Source organism: Olea europaea, chromosome 18 (assembly GCF_002742605.1).
Source record: "Olea europaea var. sylvestris chromosome 18, O_europaea_v1, whole genome shotgun sequence".
Lineage (NCBI taxonomy): Eukaryota > Viridiplantae > Streptophyta > Magnoliopsida > Lamiales > Oleaceae > Olea > Olea europaea.
Genome location: NC_036254.1, coordinates 16,780,539 through 16,804,322, shown reverse-complemented (window position 1 = coordinate 16,804,322; position 23,784 = coordinate 16,780,539). Strand labels below are relative to the sequence as shown.

The 23,784-nt window shown below is 33.3% G+C and overlaps 2 protein-coding genes and 1 long non-coding RNA gene across 3 annotated transcripts; 1 reads left to right on the top strand and 2 right to left on the bottom strand.

Annotated features, from left to right (window-relative positions):
• Window positions 1-356: 356 nt before the first annotated feature.
• On the top strand, window positions 357-1,775 carry LOC111366804 (protein BZR1 homolog 1-like). Its single transcript, XM_022987500.1, has 3 exons — window positions 357-442; window positions 559-736; window positions 1,389-1,775. The coding sequence occupies exons 1-3, from the start codon at window positions 357-359 to the stop codon at window positions 1,773-1,775; spliced, it is 651 nt and encodes a 216-aa protein (XP_022843268.1).
• A 15,014-nt stretch (window positions 1,776-16,789) lies between these two features.
• On the bottom strand, window positions 16,790-17,436 carry LOC111366803. Its single transcript, XM_022987498.1, has 3 exons — window positions 17,225-17,436; window positions 17,092-17,143; window positions 16,790-17,026 (listed from the first exon to the last, which is right to left on the bottom strand). Exons 1-3 carry the CDS (start codon window positions 17,434-17,436, stop codon window positions 16,790-16,792), a joined length of 501 nt encoding a protein of 166 aa, XP_022843266.1.
• A 941-nt stretch (window positions 17,437-18,377) lies between these two features.
• Window positions 18,378-21,743, bottom strand: LOC111366493. Its single transcript, XR_002697670.1, has 3 exons — window positions 21,438-21,743; window positions 18,738-19,047; window positions 18,378-18,642 (listed from the first exon to the last, which is right to left on the bottom strand). It is a non-coding gene; the product is annotated as an uncharacterized LOC111366493 (long non-coding RNA).
• Between the last annotated feature and the right edge of the window lie 2,041 nt (window positions 21,744-23,784).

Here is a 23,784-nt window from a genome sequence, read left to right as displayed (position 1 = left end):
ACAGTATATGAAAATACGGTAAATTGTTGCATATATGGTATTCTGTGCAAATACGGTAAACTGTTGCAAATACGTTATGCTCCTGGAAATACAATATGCTGTTGCAAATACGATAAGCTTTAAATACGGTAATTTTTTTATACTGTGTGCATATAAGGGATGAATGAATCCGGTTTCATCCACTATACTAACACTAAATTCTAACAAATAGAAGCATGGGGGTCACGTTTTATACTCCACTTTCGAGGGTTCATCTCACTTCATAAATTGGGGAAAACACGAAGGAAGCTAGTCTCTCTCGAGAGAACACTAGAAATGATAGTGCAAGAAGCGAGGCTGAAAAAGAGTAGAACGAGATGAGAGGGAAGCAGAGGAGATCCATCACCACCAGTGCCGGCCTTGACTATAGGTGGGGTAGGCGATCGCCAAAAGCCCTACTTTGGTGAGGGCCCCAAAAAAATTATTATATTTTATTTTACATGTGTGTGTGTGTGTGTGTGTCTATATATATATAGGATCCCATATTTGAAATTGGTCTAAAACCCCCAAAATCTCAAGGTCGGCCTTGATCACCACCAAGATCTTCCAAGGCCTCCGCAGGCACAGTGGCTACCACCTGTCTCCTCGTGCTGATAGCAACCAAGTTCTCTGTCATCTTGCCCAAGAAGCTGGATGGGTCGTCGAGCCTGATGGCATCACTTACCGCTATGCAACCACCACTAATACCACCAGCAGCGTATGTATTTTTTCATGTCATCCTTACTATGTCCTTCACGACATTGGGGTCAAGTTACTCCACTATTTAGAATCCGTTATCGTTGATGCTAAGTGCTATAACTTTGTGAATAGCGAGGCAACATTTAATTATTATAAAAGTTGAGTTGTTACTGATTATACTTTCATTTTTATAATCTTAGTCACCTATGTAATTAACTCATAAAAGATTAATAACATTAATTAATTTGTGTAAAATTATTTTTATAACAAGATAGATTCTGTTGTTGCATTAAACTGGAGATTTTTATGTATGTATTTATTTATTTAGTCAGTGCCCTTGTTTACACTCTTATTCCCTTCAGCTATTAAAATAATCTTTTTAGTTTTTACCCTACAGTTACCAAATATTAAAATTTTTAACATATTATATCCACAAAATTAACATAACATTGCAATAATAAAAGCATCTGAATTCATACTCTGCCACATCTTTTATATCTTGCAATGGTTTAATTATGTAATTGCCACACGTATTTGGCTAAGTTAACTCACAATTGTTGGTCACACACAGAATAAAATTGTTAATAATTTTTTTACATTTTTTCTCACATGCTCTTTTGTGTTGCAATATGCAAAACATGTATGTGCTAAAGTTGATCTGGTTTTGACAGGGAATTAATGTTTGTCCTCTTCGTGCTCGAGGAAGAAAACGGACTACGATAATGCCAACCAGCAGCTTCGTGGGAGCCAATGCTGGAATTGGTGCTGTCGCCTATGGTGATGGAGGTGAATGTCTGACAGTGGCCTCCCCTCGCCACATCACAACCAAAGGTCCCACCGCACTCAACCACTCCTCCATTAGCCTAACCTTTTGCGGTGGATTTAGCTCATGTAGTACTACTATTGCTACAATTGCTAGTTCTTCTTCTTGTCCATTGCATTCACTACTAAAGAACAAAGCTTCAAGCATGGATTTCCGGTTCCTAAAGCCTCAATATCTGTTGCTAATAATCTTCACCAATGGAATATTTGCAATCACAAATCCGTTGATAATTTGAGGGTCACTGATAGTTACCAATGGATCGTGCCGTAGGTAAAGAGTAAACATTTTACCAACGGATTTTCCGTTGGTAAAAATCCGTTGGTAAAGTGTGAATCTTTTACCAACGGAATTTTCGTTGGTAAAAGTCTTAACCAATAGCAACCGACTTTCCGTTGATAAATGTCTACCATTACAATTGGTAAAAATCAATGTTGTAAATAACCGTATGGTAAAAAAATTATTTATTTATTTATTTATTATTATTATTTATGTAATAATTATTTTTTTTTTAAATTTTTAGCCAACTGAATTGAAAGATCAAAATATTGTTTAACTCCTTATTAGACCACAAATTTATAAAGGGCAACTACAAAGATATTGTTATAAACTTCCGATGTGGGATAAGTAAATTATTTTTACCAACGGATAATTCGTTTCTAATTACCAACGGAATATCCATTACTGAAATATCAAAATGTTAGACGGTTATATTAGGTACGAAATATCCGTTGATAAAGAGATATCATTTTTACTAACGGATAATCCATTTCTAATTACCAACGGAATATCGATAGGTAAAACATCAAAATTTTAAACGATTATAATAGGCACGGAATATTCATTGGTTAAGAGATATCATCTTTACCAACGAAAAATTCGTTGCTGATTATTGTAGCTAAAAGTGAATTACTTTTACCAACAGATAATTCGTTTTTAATTATCAACGGATGCAATCCGTTGGTAATATTCGGTACATCATCTATGGAATATCCATCGGAGGAAGATCCAAATGTTAAACGGTTACATTAGGCATGGAATATCGGTTGGTAAAGAGATATCATCTTTACCAAAGGAAAATCTGTTGCTAATTATCGTAGCTAAAAGTGAATTACTTTTACCAAACGAATAATCCGTTTCAAATCACCAACGGATGTAATCCGTCGGCAATTTTTCGTAGGTGAAAAGCTGTTTTTAAGTAGTGATTGTACCGATGCAGTTATGGCTGTTTATGTTAGTTTGATGCTCTTATTGAGTAGTACTTGGTAAAACAACATCATGAATTGATGTTCCATTTTGGGTGTTACAATTTGAAATGACTATCTAAGGTTTCATGATCATATAGGATGTCACAAATTGTATACTCGATAGTTCGGGTATATTGAGACACAATTCGTGATGTGATCAAAATATGTCGTTCACAATCAGTACATAAGTTGGACGCTATATGTTGGGAAGATATCATTGTTCTTATTAAAATTTGTCTAGATTTGGGGATAAGAACAATGATGTGCTTTTTGATTCACATTGAACGAGACCACGTAGATGACTCATTTATGATCGTTCGGAATGGGCTACTCGATTATCAAACTAGTCACCTAAATCCTGAGCAACTAGTTAATTGTTAGTTCAAGTTCTTTGAGGTACTAATGAGTAAAGTCTTATTTAGAAGATTAATCTTGATGCATTGAGAATCGAGCTGATACAATTAGAGATCATATGCTTGTGATAGTGGAATCCATTAATCATCGAGATCAGATGATCGTCACTCTGAGGTATTTTCTATAAGCAATTGACCCTGAGCTCAATAGTCTGATGATGAGATTGTTGGACTCTATATTGTGTTTTGATAACGACAAATTCACCTTATGAAAATGGAACTTAGAGAGTAATACATGTTGAAGGGCAAAACGGTTCTTTTGTCATTTTCAACATGTTGACGATCAAATGGAGGTTGACTTGTGGAATGATAATCGAAGGATATTATTATCAGATCATAATTTGCTTTTGTAACTTTCACTTGACTCGAGAATGCAATCTCCATTTGTTTTTTTGTAGAATAAGCTGGGATAAATAGATATATCTAAATTGGTCAAGAGTTGACCCAATTAGAAACATCTATTGGAGCTTGAGTCCTATGAGTCCAACTAGGTCCCTCTCTTGGCTCCAATAAAGGGGTGTGACTTAATTGGTCTACTACAATAAAGTCCAAAAAATTTTGCGTAATTATAAACCCTAATTGAGTATTATAAATGTGCCCTTTATAGGCACATTTTCAAATGTTTTTTAGGGTTAGCCACGCTTTTATTTTTCAAAAATGGAGGTACCTAAGGAGCACAAGGGAGAAGATCTAAAGAATGACGTACTTGGTTAGGCCATTAATAGCTCCTTCAAGGTTATCATCTCTACTTTATGTATAAGGCTTAAAAACATCCAATGATCTCAAAGTAATCTAAGATCCTTTATTCATTTGGGTTTAATCTTCAAAGGAAAATTAATTTCCTATTATGATGATGAAATCCAACAACCAACAAATGGTATCAGAACAAAGGTTATTGAGAGCCTTGAGTAGGATTAAGTTCTTTAAATCCTAGTACAAAATGCATTTTTAGTATGAGTGGTGTAAGGTTATCTAATTTAACATGTTTATTGCTTTATAAGCTAAAAGTAGATGTTTATACATAATCACTTTTGGCCCTAAAATTTTTTGTTGCTTTCCATTATAATTCATTTTATTCGTTGTTCTTTCCTCTACAAAAATTATAAGCCATAAGGCACTAAGGTTTTGTACATATTTTTCATATTTCTACACTTGTGTATTAAGAGAAGCTGATGGGTTTTTTCAGGGCTCCATACATTTTTTTGTTGCTGGTTGTATTATGGAGACTCGAATTTTTAGAAATAAAAAAATGGCACGAAGATCTTATTGGAGAAATGGAAGGAGGTAGAGATAGAACAAACAAGATGCAAAACCATTGTAGAATTGCAACAGGCGGCATAGCAACCACTGCTACTGGAGTGGCGACAGTTGCTGTGACTAGCAACAACTGCTGCTGTTTCTAGTCGCGATAGCCATAGCTGCTAAAAATGTAGTAGCTGCCGTTGCTACCACGAAATAGCAGCATCTGCGGCTGCAACAACCATGCAACGGCTACGACTGCTTGCTACAGCAGCTTGCAGCTACTACAATAAGCGATCGTAGTCATTTGCTATCGCCACTCAGTGACGATGGCGGTGGCGACCTCTTTTGTTGTCATCATTGTCGATGTCGTCGTCGGAAATGGGTGGTAGAAGTGATACATGATGGATTTGCTAGAGTTTGTGAAATTAGGTTAATTTTGAGTTTTTGGGCTTTCTTTGAGACTTGGCCAATCTTGTTGGATAAAGGCATTTGTTTTAAGGATTGAGACTCATAAATAAAATTGACCCAATTTCAGGAAATTGCATGGGTTGGACAACAAGGAAATTGAAGAATTGGGTCGGAATGTGGCCCAATAGAATGCTTTAATCTTTGTTGTAATTTAAATTTTTAGGATGGGCCCTAAGTGATTATAATTCATTTAATTATTGCTTTTTATCGCTTTATAGATTATGAATAAATGTATGATTATCATATGTCGTGTAAATTAAATGAAACACCATCCAGTACACTAAAATCATATGCATTGGTATTGGATTTTTTTTTATCTATCTAATTAATTAGGGTGGTCAAAACATTATATTTAATAATTTAGTGCCATTATAATTGTTTACCAAAATGGTTGACTTCTCGTCTCGATTATCACAAACAAACGGTGTTTATTTCTAACAAATTAATTTCGAGTGTTGATAGTGATTATTGCAAAATCGACAAAAATGTAAACAAAAAAAAAATCAAAATCAAGTAACGTGCACATTGACAAATGAAATTGGTGCTTGAAGATCAACATGGAACAAAAATTGGCGATTGTCGAAGGTAGAGACAAAAATCGAGCCTTCACGTCGAAAATCACCTTGGAGAAAAAATCGATTTATCAAAATTCAAGACATTAGATGTAGATGCATTGAATTTATATACAAAGGTAAATTAATTCAATTCTTAGTATCAATTATATATATGAACAAATTCACGTTACAAAAGAGATTTTCATTAAAATTAATTTTAAAGGTAAGTATTTCGACTCAACGATCAAATATTTACAAAAACACTTATCTTTACAAAATAAATGAGAAAGTCCTTCAAGAACCTACATTGATCAAATTCATCAAGAAGGAAAAACGTCCGAGGGCATTTCTACCCATTCGAACGTTCGGATACCAATAGTCACTTTTTTGATCGTTCTGCCTTTGACTCAAGCTGTTAGTTTTTTAACCGTTTGGACCCCAACCAGATGTCCAGATCACACGTCCGAATGGACAGATTTTTTGCTCATTGAGTGCTATAAATACCACTTCTCTTCCGCATTTGCAATAACCTTCTTTGAGCATTTAAGTGACGTTTTGGTTGATCTCAACTGCTTTGTTTTCAATCCTTAGAAGATCAAAATATTTATTTCTTGAAAAACTTTTTGAATGATCAAATTTGTGAAAATCTTTTATCTCATTAAAGTTTTTCAACAACTAATACTTGTGCTATATTCATTGCTATTTATTGAAGTATTGTCCTATCTCTCTCTTAATACTTAATTGATCATATCATTTATTATGAGAGAATCTTTTACTTGTAATTTTTCTGTTGTTTGATTCTAGGTCGTGTTGAAATCCCGAAAATTTGAACGTTGTAAAAGGATTGGTGCTCCTTGGTTGTAAGTCTCCGGAAGCGTTGTAAAAGATGGTTTGCACCATAAGTCAACAACAATATTGAAAAAAGCCTTGCTCGTAACGGAGAGCTTGGTAACAGAGGACGTGGATCATTGATTGGATCGAACCTTCATAATTACATCGTTTGTGCATTCTCTTCTCTTTTACTTTTTACTTACATATTTGTGCTATTTTACCTGTGCAATTAACTTATTTGTTATTTGTCTAAGATTGCGATTATTTTTGAGAATGTTTTAAATAACCAATTCACCTCTTTTTGATTAGCTATTCTTGGGCTTTCAATTGGTATCAAAGCAAAGTGCTCATTTTTTATCTTTTTCTTAAAGATTTTACAATCTTGAGCAATGGCTAATCACTTTCTTCAAACTCTTGTGGGACATCCCACAAACTGACTACCTTTCATTGATGGAACACATTATAATTATTGGAAGGCTAGAATGATGTTTACATTCAATCCATAGATTACAACATTTGAAAAGTAATTGAATATGGTCCATATAAACCTACTAAGACCATTAAGACAGATGGCCAACCCGACCAAATTATTCCTAAACCTAGGGAAAGAATATGATGAAGAAGATAAGAAAAAGTTACCCTTGAATGCTAGAGCTAAAAATTTACTTTATTGTGCATTAGATAAAAGTGAATTTAATCGGACTAGCACGTGTGAATCCGCATATGATATTTGGCATGCACTTGAAATTACTCATGTTGGCACTAGCAAAGTTAAATAAATAAAAATCAACTTGTTAGTTAAAGAATTTTAAAATTTCTTATGAAACAAGAACCCATTGTTTATACGATTACTCGTTTCACCAATATTGTAAATGGCCTTAAGATGTTGATCGTAAATTTACTAACGATGAACTTGTTAGCAAAATGTTTAGGTTAATATCAGAAGAATAGAGTCCATTGAGAATGTTAATAGAGAATACCAAGTATATTAATACGTATCGTTTGGAAGAACTCTATGAAAGATTAATGACCTATGAGCTCAACAATGTCGAGGTCAAGAAGAAAACAAGAAAAAGCAAAGAAGAAGTAAAGGGGCCTCCTAAGCGTCGAATTGCCTTAAAAATCGACAATAAAAGAATGAACTACAAGTGACAACATGAGCAATGAAGAGCTTGGGGATTTAGTCCTTCTCGTCAAAAAATGGAGAGGTCTTCGTAATAATCAAAGATTTCAAAAGAAGGAGGAAAATGGCGAAGAAAGAAGTAAGAAAATCATTTGCTATGATTGTGACAAGTCTGGTCGCAAAAAAATCGAATGCCCGAACAAAAAGAAGAATGCCAACAAAAAGGCACTCCAAGCCACGTAGGACAATAGTGATGATGAAGACCAAAATGAAAACAATAGCCAAGATGAAATTGCCAACATGTGCTTCATGGCAATCGTAAACGAGATAAATTCTAACGAAAAATGTTCTTACGATGAGTTATCTAGTTCATATGATGAAATGCTTGAAGAATTCAAAAAATTTGCCTTAAGTCATTCTATCATTAAAAAGAAAAAGTCTATATCGAATGATAAAATAAAATAAAAATTGTGGAAAAACAAAAAGAAAACATTGATTACGATTTATTAGTTAAGGAAAACACTTTCCTAGAAGAAAAAAATCGAAGATTTAACGAAAATCATTTATAAATTCACTAAAGGGAAGAAAAGTTTTGATTTAATGCTTGAAAATCAAAAATGCGTTTTTGACAAATGGGAAATTTGATACAAACCCTTTTCGAAACAAAAGTCTCTCAAAAACATCTTTGTCAAAGCTTCAAATTTAAACATTACATGTAGTTTTTGTAATAAAAGTCTCTAACTCAAAAAGTGAATACTTGAGCTTGAGAAATGTATTTCATCAATCTATGTGGAATAAACAAACTGGATTCCGACTTCACTCCAGTCACCAGCCCTGCCTTCGGCATCCCCCTCCTTGCGGTTAAGGTAACGACTTCGGGCATGGCCAATGATAAAATCTTTTATTTTTTGATCTTCTTGTAAACCCTTAGATGACCTTTTGATTTTTGATTTTTTTCGTTGAAGAGCTCACATCGACGGGAAGGTTTGGCACCTCGATGTCGGGTTTTTCCTTATTTAATTAACATAACAAGGAAATTATCTACTCCATTCGACTAGTTCCGGGTTCGAATCCCGATCGATAGATTTCTCGAAATAAACGAAAAGGAAACGAAAGATGAAACATTCAAGCAGTTCCGCTTTCTCGGCCCGAGAAATGCATTGTTGGAACTGGGTTGGAACGGATTCCTATTTGAAGAATGCATAACCGTGTGGATAAGCTCACACTAACCTTTCTAGCGATTCACATGGTACCATCAAATGATACAAGTCTACATGTTGCTTTCAATTGCTTAACTAAAAAGAAGCTACATATCGAAAGCTAACATAAGTGAATTCGAGAGTCCACAAAAACTAACTACCAAGGGCCCAAGTTTGTGCGGGTATCAAAAATAAAAAATTAAATTGTTCATGTAGGTACCAAAGAAAAAAAAGAGGTAAATGGTTCTTGGATCGAGGATGCTCAAAACATATGACTGGAGATCGATCGTTATCAAACTTCAAAAAGAAGGATGGAGGTCATGTAACCTTCGTAGACAACACTAAAGGAAAAATTATCAACATTGGAAACATTGGTAATTACTCATCTCCTTGTATTGAAATTATTTTATTAGTAGATAACCTCAAGCATAATTTTCTAAGTATTAGTAAATTATGTGATAAAGGTTACAATATAAAATTCGATTCTTCCAAATGCCTCATTAAGGAAGCTACATCGAACGAGGTGACTTTCATAAGAAGCCAAAGTAAAGATGTTTTATATCATAAATATTGAATTTGAAAATAATGAAAATTGTTTGCTTAGCTTGAAAGATGAATCATGGCTATGGCATATGAGATAAGTTCATATTAGCATGTATCTTCTTTCAAAAATTTCCAAAATTTCTTTTGTGAAAGGATTGCTGAATTTGAAATTCGAGAAAGATAAAATTTGTAATGCATGCCGATTTGGAAAACAAGTAAAAAATATCTTCAAGCCTAAACTTTATTCTTAAACTACAAAACCATTACAACTTCTTCACATGGATCTTTTTGGACCATCTAGAACGGCTGGCTTAGGTGGTAAACATTACATATCTGTTATTGTCGACGATTTTTCAAGATTCACTTGGATTATGTTTTTAAGCTTAAATGATGAGGCCTTAAAGTTTTGTAAACACTTTAGTAAGAAAGTCGAAAACGAAAAGGGTTATACCATTACGACTATTAGAAGTGACCATGGTGGAGAATTTGATAATATTGGTTTTGATAATTTTTACAACGAAAATGGATTTGAACATAATTTCTCGGCTCCTAGAACTCCTCAATAAAATGGTATAGTGGAAAGGAAGAATCGTATATTGCAAGAAATGGCTAAGACCATACTAAATGAAAATAACTTACCAAAGTATTTTTAAGCCGATGCCGTCAACACTATTTGCTACATTGTCAATAAAGTTTTAGTAAGTTGAAAGAAAACTAAAACTCTTACTAAAACTCTTTACGAGCTTTAGAAAAATAGAATTCCCAATATCAGTTGTTTCAAAGTTTTCGGATGCTAATGCTTTATTTTAAACACAAAAAAATAATTTTGGAAAATTCGATTCAAAATCCGATGTTGGAATTTTCCTAGGATATTCATCGACTAGTAAAGCTTATAGAGTATTTAAAAAATGAACTCTAGCCGTTGAAGAATCCATGCATGTTACATTTGATGATCTTAATTCTCTTGATCGCAAGAAAGATATTGATGACAATATAGGTTTGTAAGCTCTATTCGAACAAATGAATATTCAAGACCAAAACAAGGAAGCTCCCAACAAAGAACAGAAGGTGGAGTCCAATTTTCAAAAAAGTAAAGAGAAATCAACCAAGGCACAAAAGGATCCCCCACTACCGAAAGAATGGAAGTTTGTTCTATCTCACCCCAAAGAGCTAATAAAAGGCGATCCATCCAAAGATGCAATTACTAGAACCTCATTTAAAAATCGTCTCGTGTCACACCCCAAATATATAGATAACATACATTACCCTGTGTAGAAATGATATTGATGATTTAACCTAGACACAGGATCTCACACATCTTTTTAAAGATAAAATGAAATAAGCATCTTCACAATAAAGTCCCTGTATATTCTCACATGGTCACCTATGATGTACATATGGTATGTTATGACCAAATACTGTATAATCAAATTCCAACATATTTATTTTAAGAATTCCAAAAAGTATCTACCATGCCATTTCAAAAGTCTTATGTACAGTACAGGATTCTCCAAATATAATACAATAGATTATAAGACCAAAACAATAGCCCACAAGATAACCCTACAGGTCATTATTCTGTATATCAAACTATAGAATCCGTAAGAGTTTCGCGACTAGCCTTGACCTCTATGAAGTCCATGTTCACCTAAAATCCAAGAACTACATAAACTAATGCTTAGTAAGCAAAAATCATGCATGTCATGAGTATGAGTAATAATAATATATGAAACTATGCAATTTACTTTAGACATTATGCTAATAATGCATCATATTCAAATATTCATCAAAGTCAACTCAAAATAACTTCATTTGAAATTTGTCATTGGTCCATTGACCCACATACTATGCACTAAATAGAGTTCTGTACAATATCAATATAAATATTTATAATCAATAATCAAATGGCCAATATGAAATCGACATCGGCGAGTGGACCACCCTCTTGTAACCATTAGAGGCCCATCCCCTAATTGCCCCTATGATCAAACAAGAAGTGTCCCACCTGACAGTGCCAATAATTATAATATCACAAGGGTACAATCAAGTGGTCCACTCTCCTGTGATCACCAAAGGCCCATCTTCTATCTACCTCTGCAATCACCCATAAAGTATCACCCACGATGCCAAAATATATTACACAAGCATGCCTCGGTGCCCTAGTAGTGATCAACAAAACATTTACGAGAAAAAACTCAATTTTGAAATCATGTAGTGCTTGCTAGATTTTCAACCATGGACATATGTCGTGCATGCTTATGAAAATGCTTGTGAATGATATGCTTAATCAATATCGACGTCAGCATGTTTTGAAATCACATACTCAATAATTACACCCATCATATGATATACAATGAGCTTGTTATCAAAGCTATGTAAATGTCCCAACATTATTATCTCACAAATACTATGTTCCTGCATAGTAGTTGCGAATGAATTTTTACTTACCTTCTTGCCTTTGTGTGTTATCTTTCTATGGAGTGTAGACCAATTCCTTTTTTCATCTAAATTCAAAAAACCACCTATATTACAATTTAATATTAAACAAAATTTACCAATGGCATTACAAACTAGTCCCATAAATCTGGTTATTTCTCCAGTCCAATTATGAACGTCAACATTATCCACTTGTTGTCAACAACCTAGCATCTTAGAATCTAATTTCTAGGCCCAAGAGATAATTAATGGACACGTAAAGTTTGAAACTACATTAAACATGCAAATGGACAGAATCTATTTCCAGGTTCCATCACTGTCCAATTATTTTTCAATCCCTTAACTATATCCAACGACTCCAAATTTTTCACCACGCTTTCATAACATGTATGTGAAGGTAATTATGTCATAAAGTTGTGACAAATGAAGGGTTTGTGGCTTCAAAACAGTCCCTTTTTCACTACACCAAATCAAGTAGTTTCCCAGTAACGATTTTCGGTTTCCATTGTATTAGTATGCCACCAATAAGACTCCAGGCCATTAAAAAATATTTCTATACTTATTGATTGCATATAAAAACATTCCTATGATGTAACAATAATGCCCATAAGGATGAAGGATAAATAATAGGTTTTTAATGATTCTTATGCGTCAAAGACTGAGGAAACTAATGCGGGTTACTTATAATAAGAAATAATCTATGTGAGAGAGAAGTGAGGCTCCTTGTAAGTAAATTGTGTGTGGCTTAATTCTTAGAATTCTCGCAGAATCAGGGAAATCTTCATGGCCAAAATGAACTATGAGAACTGAATCATATTAGGAAGAAGCCTGGGTAGATTGTGTCATCGTTTACACAAATGGTAGAATAATCCAAGGATATCATGTCCACTAATCAGCTAGTAAACTAAATATACTTAAACAAGGAAAGGTTCAAAGGGCAACACCTCTCTATTCTATGTAGGCTCCAACCACTATAGTTTATCATCATGTCTATCTGTCATTGTTGTTAATTTCATTCATGTGGGAAATTGTTGGAAAGTAATATATTAAACCAATATATTCAAGTTGAATGAAATTGTAACAACAATCATAGGTTTCAATTCTAGTCAATTCCATAGTTAATTTGCATTTGAATTAGTTCAATTCCATAATCAATTGGTGGTTACAAATTCATTCTTGGCTACTGTAACATTATTTGTGTTAAATACAAAATTAACTAAGATTTTGAAACATCCTTCATCTTAGCATTTTATAAATAGGTGATCTCATTCTTATTCTACACATTAAAAATTTGGGAGTTCTTTCTTCACATTTGCTCTCGTCTCTTTGTTTCAAGAGTTTAGCTTTTAGTAACTTAGTTTATTTTTTTGTTGTAACTTGGTGATATAATTGTGAGCATTGTTAGTTCACCTAAAGTAGTGATGAGGTACTAGTCAGCTACTTTCAATCGTTGTATAATGGAAGACATATGCCATCAATTCTCTTGCATCACAGTGGGGGGCAAATCTATTTTAAAGAAACCATGTATAACACAGTACTCGGCTCCTTTCAATAATGCTACTGCTTCAACAACTATTTTCTCTAATTTTATTGTTACTCTATTTATTGTAATGCTTCATTCCATGACTTTATTTATATAATTCCAGAAGTATTTCTAATTGTCTTTTTGTATTTTTACTAACATCTTTTACCCAGTAATTTCTCGATTATATGAAATGCTAAAATTACATAATTCTTGGTTGACTTAGACTAAGTGTAAATTTTGTATGAAATTCTTTTACTCATAATTAATATTTTATTTATAAGTAATTTTTAATTTAAAAATTAAAATATTTATTTATAAATAAAATTTTAAATTATGAGTAATTTTTTATTTATAAGTAAATTTTACAAATACAAATTAATTTTATAATTTTAAATAATATTTATAGATGAATATTTTTTTTACAATAAGTAATATTACATATTTTATAAGTGATTTTTATCTTATTAATAATGTTTTTAATTTATAAGCAACTGCTTACACAAAAGTGATTTTCTATTTTATAAAAATTAGCTTTATAAAACAACATGTTACAATCCAGTAAATATACTCAAATAAAATGACTTCGCTTTTTTGTTTGTCCGGTCTCATTTCGCATCCTAATGCAAGTCCTAAGTAAAATATTTATTTATAATTAAAATTTTAAATTATGAGTAATTTTTTTTTATTTATAAGTAAATTTTACAATTACAAATTAATTTTGTACTTTTAAACAATTTTTTATACATAAATGATTTTTTACAATAAGTCCTAATCTCTTTCAATTGCCGCTTTTCTTCTTCGTTCTCTTCATCTTCTGGATGATTCTTGTGTGTGATTTTTGAGTGAAATCTTGTAGTACTGTAATAAAAGTGATGAGATACATCTCTTAGTGAGATTAGTGTATGATTTCTGAGGGCTTTCTGTGACTAAAAACGGCAGAACATTTTCATCCTTTGTAACTTGATTTTACCCGATTTTGGGGACTGTGATAGTGGATTCGAGTTTAATCCATATGGATGCTCAACGACGATGTAGGCGTTAGATGGTCGCTGAACCTCGGGGCCTTTTGGCTGAAAAATTCCTTTGTATTTCTTTACTTTCTTTTCATTTATATTTTGTGATTTTACTGTAAAATAATCGAGTCAGAAAAATTCGTATTACTGGGAACTACAAGCAGAACGGTCACTTCAAAATCAGCTAAAACATATTGTAAACTTTTAACGAACCATATTATTATACCAAGCAATCGATAATAACACATTTGATCAAGGGGATATGTCAGTCAACCAAAACAAAAACATATCTTTCATTGGAGAATTTTTACTTGGTCCTTATTTTTAAGAAGGAAATGAATAAAGCAGGCCCCTTTCATGTTGTTCTCATACTGGTCTCCTCCATCAAGGCACTCTACTTAAATGGTCTACTTTAGTAGTATATTTTATGTGTTGGAAAAATAATCAGTTGCAGAATAGTAAAATGCAAAATAAAACTTATCGTCCGATTGAATCTCATGACAGCATGATGTCCTAAAGTGAAATTGCCCGTCGATTATTGCTGCGACCTTTGTGGACAATCACTCCTGGGATACAACAATCATAAACAACTTGTACAGTAATTCCGAATGGTTTTCAGAAACCTCAAGTGTATTCCAGAATATATGTAAAAATCCAAAAAAAAAAAAAAAATTAAGGATATGATAAATAAGATTTCGTTTCAAATGATTTTCTGTTTCCTTTCATGTGTATTTTTCCCAAAACGAGAGGTGAGTATCTATAGGCAAACTGGGTTTAAATATCTCCTCCATGACTAGAGAATTATGCAATATTTTAATGATTTTGTGAGTAGTGGATCGTTACAAAAGGTCACAAAATACTGACTAATTTGACCCATTAAATAATTAAGAAAATAAATAAACAAATAAATAATTTATTTTAGTCAAGGAAATCCAAGAGCCTGCTCCAGATCCCAATAAAAAACTTTTTAATAATTGCATGAGAGTGACCCAAACTCCTGACGTCCCACACAAATGTCACATTTCCCAACACTTGAACACTTTATCTAAACTGATTATTTCTTTCACATTTTATATTTATGGTATAAATATATAACAATATGCAAGCCGTAAATCAATACTATGAAAGGCTAATTTTGTTGTACTGCTTTGAGAACTTTAATACCTTAGAATATTCAATTAAACCTGTGATGATGGCGTGCGATTGCTCAGGCAGAATAAACTCAACTGGAATCCAATCAATGAGCTTTCAACTTTTTCATCAGTTCTAACTTCAAGTAAAGTGGGATTATCTAAGGAGAAATCTTGAGAAAAACCCTCTTCCAATCTGGTCTTCTTGTCATCTCGAGAGATTTTAGAAAGTTGAATCATTTACCAAATAATTTCTCGATTATTTGAATTGTCAAAGTTACATAATTCTTGGTCGACTTAGACTTAGCGTCAATTTTGTATGAAATTCTTTTACTCATAAATAATATTTTATTTATAACTAATTTTTAATTTAAAAATTAAATTACTTATTTATAATAAAAAAAATTTAATTATGAGTATTTTTTTTTATTTATAAGTAAATATTACAATTACAAATTAATTTTGTACTTTTAAACAATTTTTTATACATAAATGATTTTTTACAATAAGTAATATTATATATGTTATAAGTGATTTTTTATCTTATTAATAGTATTTTTAATTTATAACGGAAAATCAGCTTCAGTTTTGGACTGCAAAACATATGAAAAAATATTTTATATCTGCAACTTGAGTAAAGCATGACATGGCTTGTCGTTCTGTCAATTGCCCACCTGCAAAATTAAATTCAATAACTGGAAACCGAAACCAACAACGGAATGGGCCTTTCCCACTGTAGATAACAGTTGGACTGTTTTCGACCGAGGGATATATTGAATATTTTATTCGTATTGAATCGTTCTTAATAATTTAAAACTCTTCTGAGAATTTTATTTTTGTTAGGCTTAGATTGTGAGCAGTTAATTATTCACGGTGAGCGAGTAAACATGATTGTTTGTTTTTCTTTCCTTTATTGTTGTCTTGAATAAGAATAGAATTTTATTCACGACGAGAATGAATTAGTATTGCTCAAGTTTTTTATTTGAGACTAACAGTAATCACGGGTGTTGCAAGTCTTATGTACCGAATGAATGATATGAGTAATATTTTTAAAGTTAGGTAATTGATAATGTTAATGAACAAGTTAAAATTGTTATATATATATATATATATATATATATATGTATATGAATTAGAGTTTCATGAAATTTACGTACAAAATGTGAAAATGTTTAATAAACTTAAATGTAATATTTTATTTACTCATTTGTTTTGTGCTGGACATTGGTTGGACCATATTTTCAAACATTACACCAACATCGATCAACTTTGTGGTATAGACGAACACGAAGAGGAATCAAATTAAGAAACATTGGTTGATAAAGGCTAGCATTCGTGGCTTTTCTTTTTGCCACGTGGCACACCCTGCACCGTGAAACAAACTTCTGCACTTTGTAGCGCATAGTAGGCCAAAAAATGATGCACTATCCAGAGCCAAAGTGCGATCTCACCCAACATGACCCTCTCCGTGAAACTCCTCAATCGATTTCAGACAAAGACTGTAATCTGGTATACACAACTGAACGCCTCAAAACACATAACCATTCTCTAATAGAAAGGGGGAATGGGATTCCTGCAGTAAACTGTGGAAAATGGGGCCAAAATAAGGATCATCAGCATAAAGAGAGGCAAAGGTGTCAAACCCGATAACTGCCACCTGTAGATGTGCTAATAACCCATGACACCGACTGAGTGCGTCTGCCACACGATTAGATGAACCAGCCTGATGCTTAATGACAAAGTTGAATTGTTGTAAAAAGGCAACCTACGATGCATGACAGGCAGACACAGACTCTTGACTGGACAAATGTTTGAGGGCTTCATGATCACTGTATAAGACAAATTCTCGCTCAAATAGATAATGTCGCCAATGGCAAATTGCCTGAACAACGGCATAAAGTTCTGCATCATAAGTGTTATACCTCCCATGAGCCCCTGCTAATTTCTGACTGAAATGAGTTACTGGTTTTCCTTCCTAAGGAAAGCTCCGATGCCCAGTTTGGAGGCATCACAATGTAATGCGAAAGGCTTTGTGAAATCAGGCAACGCAAGTATCGGGACTGAAGTCAAGCGTTCCTTAATGGTCACAAACACCTTCTCTACCTCGGGAGTCCACTGAAACTTACTCTCCTTCATGCAATCAGTAATGGGAGACGTGATGCTACTAAAGTGCATGTTACATGAATGGAAAGATGTTAAAATCCCCAAATCCGATCGAGATCTTTCATGGCTTTACCAAAATATTTAGCCTTCCGTGGAGTTTTTGTGCCCAAGATGAGAGAAAAGAGATAGGAGATCATGTGGGCGTTCTCCCCTATTTTGGGGTGATTTAGGGCTTAAAATTCGTGGGAGATCAAGTTACCACAAGAGTTTGAACGGAATTATGAAACTAAAGATTCGGCCAAAAATAGTCATGTGCGACTACTTTCAGTATATTGGCCATGACTCTCTCTCCCAATGTCCGATTAAGGCAATTCAAAGTACGTTAAAAAGAAACACAAAAGGCTACAATTTTACTAGAAATAGCTCTTTCCAAATTCGAACTTTTACTGGGTCAAAAGTTGATCTCAATCTCCGACTGAAAATCTGAAAAATCTTTATGTGATTGAAATTTGATTTGTGAATATGTTATGGTCATATTTAACTTCTTTTGACTTCTAATTACACCCAATGGACTCCTAGCTTACTCAAATCATCATTCCATCGCCCGTCTCATCTTTAGATTATTTGTAACTTAGTCCCTGAACTTTCACTTTCTTCATTTTGGTCCCTTTTCGTTCTTTTTTTCTTTATAAATTTCACATTTTCTACCAAAATGCAACCTGAATCAAAGCATAAGTATAATGAGTGCATTTTGATATCAAATAATCACATGAATACAATAATTAAGAGAATAAAATATTATATTTTACGCTCTTATCCCATCCCATATTATTTGTTCGGTTTTCTGCAATTTTCTCCATTCCTAAAAGGGCTTAGTTGATTTAATTCTCGAATGGATTCATTAAGAAAATGGTTTTTTTGCATAACCGCGAAGAAAATTTTTGGGACGGATCATTTCGATTTTGGATCTAGGACAAATCCCTCCTGGCCCAACCCTTAACAATCGAAAACAATTAATGAAAAAACTTTTTTTAATGAAAGTGAAGGACCTACGACTGTAAGAACTCAAAGGCCTTTCCCCTAGAATCAAAAATAACTGATTAATCTTTCTACTATGAACGAAGAAAGGCATGAGAGAAAAGCTCATTTGCATTCTTGATTCGTCTTTTGGGTCATCTTTTGGATATTTACACTTTGGTCCCTGAACTTTCGATTTCTTTCGTTTTGGCCCCTTTTTCGTATCTTTTCTCTTGAGTTTCATTATCCATCAATATGGTCCTACAAAAGAAATTGCATAGAATTAAGCCATATCCAATCAATTTCATCAATAATTAGTCATGCTTTGTGGACCGAATAAGTGTTTAAAAGCGCACTTATCAGGGGGCTGTAATTAGAGTTTGCTAGCTGATTTGGGAAGCTCGAGTCACCCCTCTTGGATAAATACTCGTATAGTTTGGGTTGTCCCCAAATGAGCTGGAATAGGATGGAGCCAAATTAGAGGATCTTGATCTAATTCGGCCGACTGAAGCTTCAGCTCGCTTAAGGGACTCGTTGCGATCCTCTACCCATTGGGCTAGTTCCACGATCTGGCCCAATCGTTGTGGCCTCAACATTCTCACTTCTACCCTAATTGATACAATCCCAGCTACTGCAGGCCAACTGTGATGGAAGGAAGAGCTCCTGCTGGAGAGAAAAACAATAATATAACTTGGCTTTGTTAGGAACAAATGATTGAACTATAGCTAACACTCAAGGTTACAGAATAATTAGTAGTTTATTAATAGAATCAAGTGAAGAAACAAAATAGATACAAGCTCGGGGCTATTAGAGAGGCCCCGTCCCTCCCCCTACTCCCAACTAAAAACCAGTACATCAATGCCTTCCCCACCCCTTTACCTTCCACATTTATTTGCATTTCCTAACATAGACTATTACATTTCTACCCCTCTCTAATTAACTCAACTGACTTGGCAAAACAATTAGGATCATTGTTCTTCTTTCTTCTGGCATAGGTGAACTAGATCGGAGGCCTATCATGTTTGTCTTCTTTGCATTCAAACTTGTAATAAAGAAATACATAATATCTCATTCGTCAGGAATTTTATTGATAGCATCCTTCAAAATCTTGACTAATAAGTGATACTTGATTATATGCTAATATTTTTTGTCCAAAGTACCTTTAAGATCTTGCTAAAAAAATAGCCAAAATTATATTTGTTACCAACAAAGTTTTGTACTTTGAAGAACTCTTCTCAAGAAAATCTTGCAGCTAGGAGAGGGAATGGTTGAAAAGAGATAATCTGGCAGCCAAAGCTTTCTTAAAAGAAGTAGAGCCACTCATTGCCCTAGTGGGATTTGATAAAATGATAGTGTTAAAAAAAGTTGAAGAGAGCAATTTTCAAGAGATTTATATTTGTAGAGTTCTAATGAATCCCCTCCCCTTCTCACGTGGTCTCTTCTTTGAATCAACCAATGATATGATAGTCTGTTTGATGATATAAAAGATAGGTTGGGAACCCAAAGGTTACGCTTAACAATGGTTGAGGACTTCGACTCAAATTTACCCAAAAACTGTTGAACATGGAACTGGAAGACGAGGAAAAAATGTGTATTTCTTTGATCTCGTAATTTGAATATTATATACTCACATCACATATTCAATAATAAAGCTAAAGTTCCTCTTATTCCCTTAAATTCTAAATTCCATTACACATGGGTCATGTCAACTATAAATTTCAAAGATTTACAGTTTTCATATAACTCACATTCTCCTAATCTTTGAATGTTTTATTTTCCTCATTATATTCATCCATTTTTAGAGGTCATAGAGAATATTTGGTCGAATTTTTATAATGCAAACGAAATTGTACCAAACTGGCTGAAAATCCATATAATTAGGCATCATAAAGCAACTTGCCAGAGGTGGTATAACCAGATTTTGGTAAGTTGCCTGCTTAAAGAACTAAAATCTCAACTACGCTGTTCCATTTTTTTAGAAAGGAGAAATCACATCCATATAGTTGGCCGTGTTTGAAGCTAACATTTAATGACTGAACAAATATTGCAGTTGCATGAAGATATCATGTTCATTAAGTATAAGGGAAAGGAATAAGAAGTCCTCTAGAACCTTTGATAATAAGTAACATGGAACATCATAACATAGATTGAAGGCATAATATAGTTACGGCATACCACTTAGCAGCTGCTTTCAAACATTCCATCAGTTATAATATGAGCACCACAGAGAAGAGCTCTTAAGCCAATCCTAAATGAGCGAAAGCATAATATTCGAATTCAATTTATAGACAATATGATGAAATCAACCAATGATACCTTCAATAACAATGTCATCGTGACAAGAGACAGAACAAGCATAAAAGCCCACATATATATGGCCAAGTAGGAACCTACTTTCTACGACCAGCCATTCACTTAAACGATTAATCTCTTTCTTTCTATCAATACTTGCTGAAGTGATTATTTCCATATATAAATGTTGAGAACATTAAAGGGAAAGAAAACAAAATATAAATCTTAAATAAAAACTTAGCAAAAAAATCATATTGATCCATAAGTAACTATTATCATTACCAAACTGGATACAAAGAAAACATACATGTAATATTACAATTATGGCAGCTACAATAGGCCAATCACTATAGTTAAGATAATCCCTTTTATCATGTCCCTAAAGACTAACCATTCTATTTGCTGTAGAAGGAGAAATCAAGTTTCAAAGAAATAAGTTGATAATTAGGGAGATAGAATAAAAAAGGAACAACATGCCCGCAAAGTTAGAGAGAAACAATGAAGAAAAAATGACCAAAACTTCAAAGTGAATACATTGTTGAAACCATGGCGAGCCTCAATTACAAAAGTAGAGTAAAAGGAAAATGGCAAATCAGTTATCTATATAAGGATTTAAAATAACCGGCAGAAACACAGATTCGTCGACAGAGAAAAATTCTATCCAGAGCTAACTCAAGATCTTCATTGTTCTTCCAAAAATAAGAAACAAATGAGATCCCAGCACCAAAAAAAAATAATAATAATAAAATAAAATAAAATATTACCTAACAGAGATCCTGCTACTACGATGAAGGAAAACGGGAGTTCTAATGGAACGAGAGTGAGTTAGGGCGCAATCTTTTGGGTGATTGATATCACTACCTATGTTGCTGGCTCGTCTTATTTCTTATGTTTCATTCGATAGAGATTGGAGAAGGTTTAGAAATAAAATAGGTACATATACGAAAGATTTTTTGCTATGAACAGTAGGGATCTAGTTCTTGAACAGTGGAGACCAGTTTCTACCAGATCCAGCGTAAGAGTTTTGTAGCACAGTACTGAACCAGTTGAGAAGCTAGCTCGACTAATAAGGTTTGGGGGACCAGCAAAGTGTGAATACCTAGGTCAAAAAATGACATTGCAATTCCGTCCACTCTTTTTAAGTAGGATTATAGTTAATTGAGAAATTTTTTGTAAAGGCTAAATTTGAATTTCTTTAGGAATTTTTTAAATAGCTAATTGTTAAAAAATTTCATGAAAAGCAAATGGCGGATGTGGAGACGGGAGGACGAGATGTGGAAGAAAGAATAGTTTAAATGTTAAAATCGAAAGGTATTGTGATGAAATCTTGGATGTATTGGGCTTCTTCACTTCTTATTTGGACATTGCCAATGTGGGCTAGAGTGTAAAAGTAAATAAATAAATAAATTGGGCATTTGGTTTGGGCCCAAAAGTTCGCAACCGATTTTCATGGGCCAACCCATGAACTAATCCAACCCAACTTACCTTCTTAACCCAAAACCCGAACCCACCTATGAAATATTTTACTTTCTGCAATGTTTAATAAACTTTGTGTGAAAAGTTCAACTTTTCGCAATGTGTATTAATCGTTGTGAAAATTTTCTCTTTTTTGCTATGTTTAATAAATGTTGCGATAAGTTTAACTTTCTGCAACATTTATTAAATGTTGAAATGAGAGAAACTTTTCACAATGTTGAAAGTAAACATTGTTAAAAACTATATATCTAAGTATCCACAACGGTGATCAAGTATTGCTATATAATGAACTTTTAACAACAGCTAATAAACATTGTGAAAAATAAAACTCTTTGCAACATTCAATAAATGTTACAAAAAAGCGACATTAGAAACATTCTTTTGGAAAATGGTACCAAATGTGAATTATGCTTACCAATGGCAACATTCACTTACATTTTTGTTGCGATAGACATTTTTAGTTAGCAACATTCAAATAACAAATATTGCATTTCAAGTGTTGCAAAATGCCATTTTTGTTGTAGTGACCCACCTCTTCATCCACGGTACAAGGTTGTAATGAATGGGTTAATTCACAGGTCAAATGATATGCAGCAGAGGGAGTTTAGGAAGAGCAAATTGATGAAGCAATATCAGGTGGTCCTGGTGATAAGCATTGTAATCGGCCTTTGTGTTTAATGGATTTGGCTACTGATCAAAGTGAAGACCATTACAGTAATTTATGTGATGTAGTTGATCTCGATGTTTGAAAGTAGGGAATAATTAGTATTGTAGTTGCTAGGCTATTCTTGTTCTTTTGAAAGTGCAGTTGGTATGTTGCTATTGGCACTATGTATTGCGTTAGTTATTTCCCTGATTGAAATGAAAAAAATAAAAATATTCTGATTTAAGTCTGTTGTTGTGCCTATTGATTATTTCTAGAAGTCCTGGATATTCTTGAGTTTTGTTCATGATAAATCCTTTTTTAAATCCTTTAATATTCTGTAGTATGCACTGCGTAGTTATGGAATGATGAATGTACTATATCCAATGTTCTGGAAATCAAAGTTAAAAGTAGATAGACTAAAACAGAAATAACAATTGCTTCAGGAGCAAAATTGGAAACAAAAAATAATGAGAAGGCTTGAAACATCTTCTTCTAGGTAGTGATGAATTTATATCCCCACTTGTTAGCATGTCTTAAGAAATTTATGTGTAATGAGCTTAAATTTTACTTAAATTTGATATTGTATTTGTGAAAGGTTTATTTCCTATTTCTATTCAGCTTCTACAATGAAGTTAAATCAGTGGTTATCAAATTGGTAGTCACAGTGATTTAATGGTTTTTCCCGTTCATCCGACAGCCTTAATATATGAATGAGAACATCAGCATTTGGGGCTAATGGTGATTTTTCCTAATTGTTGTCAACAACAACATGAAGGGTGTCAAATAATCCAAGACGTAATATAGCTGATATACACAACGTACAGAAAAGAACTTTAGCCATTGATCAAATGAAGTGAAAATCAACTAATAAATTTGCCAGTAATAAGCCATCAAGACAAAAACATCAGCAAAAATTCACTAGTACAAATCATCTGAAATGTTCAAACAAAAATCCATTAAAACAATCAGTAATGAGTCTTATATCATTA

Excerpts from the sequence above, each read along its gene's own strand:
- LOC111366804 (XM_022987500.1), top strand. The coding sequence starts at position 357 with ATGAGAGGGAAGCAGAGGAGATCCATCACCACCAGTGCCGGCCTTGAC. Across the intron at positions 443-558 it reads TCGCCAAAAGCCCTACTTTG|GTCGGCCTTGATCACCACCA; the intron begins GTGAGGGCCCCA and ends CAAAATCTCAAG. Across the intron at positions 737-1,388 it reads CCACTAATACCACCAGCAGC|GGAATTAATGTTTGTCCTCT; the intron begins GTATGTATTTTT and ends TGGTTTTGACAG.
- LOC111366803 (XM_022987498.1), bottom strand. The coding sequence starts at position 17,436 with ATGCACTTTAGTAGCATCACGTCTCCCATTACTGATTGCATGAAGGAG. Across the intron at positions 17,144-17,224 it reads TTCCTTAGGAAGGAAAACCA|GCAATTTGCCATTGGCGACA; the intron begins GTAACTCATTTC and ends GCCGTTGTTCAG. Across the intron at positions 17,027-17,091 it reads GCGAGAATTTGTCTTATACA|GTTGCCTTTTTACAACAATT; the intron begins GTGATCATGAAG and ends CATGCATCGTAG.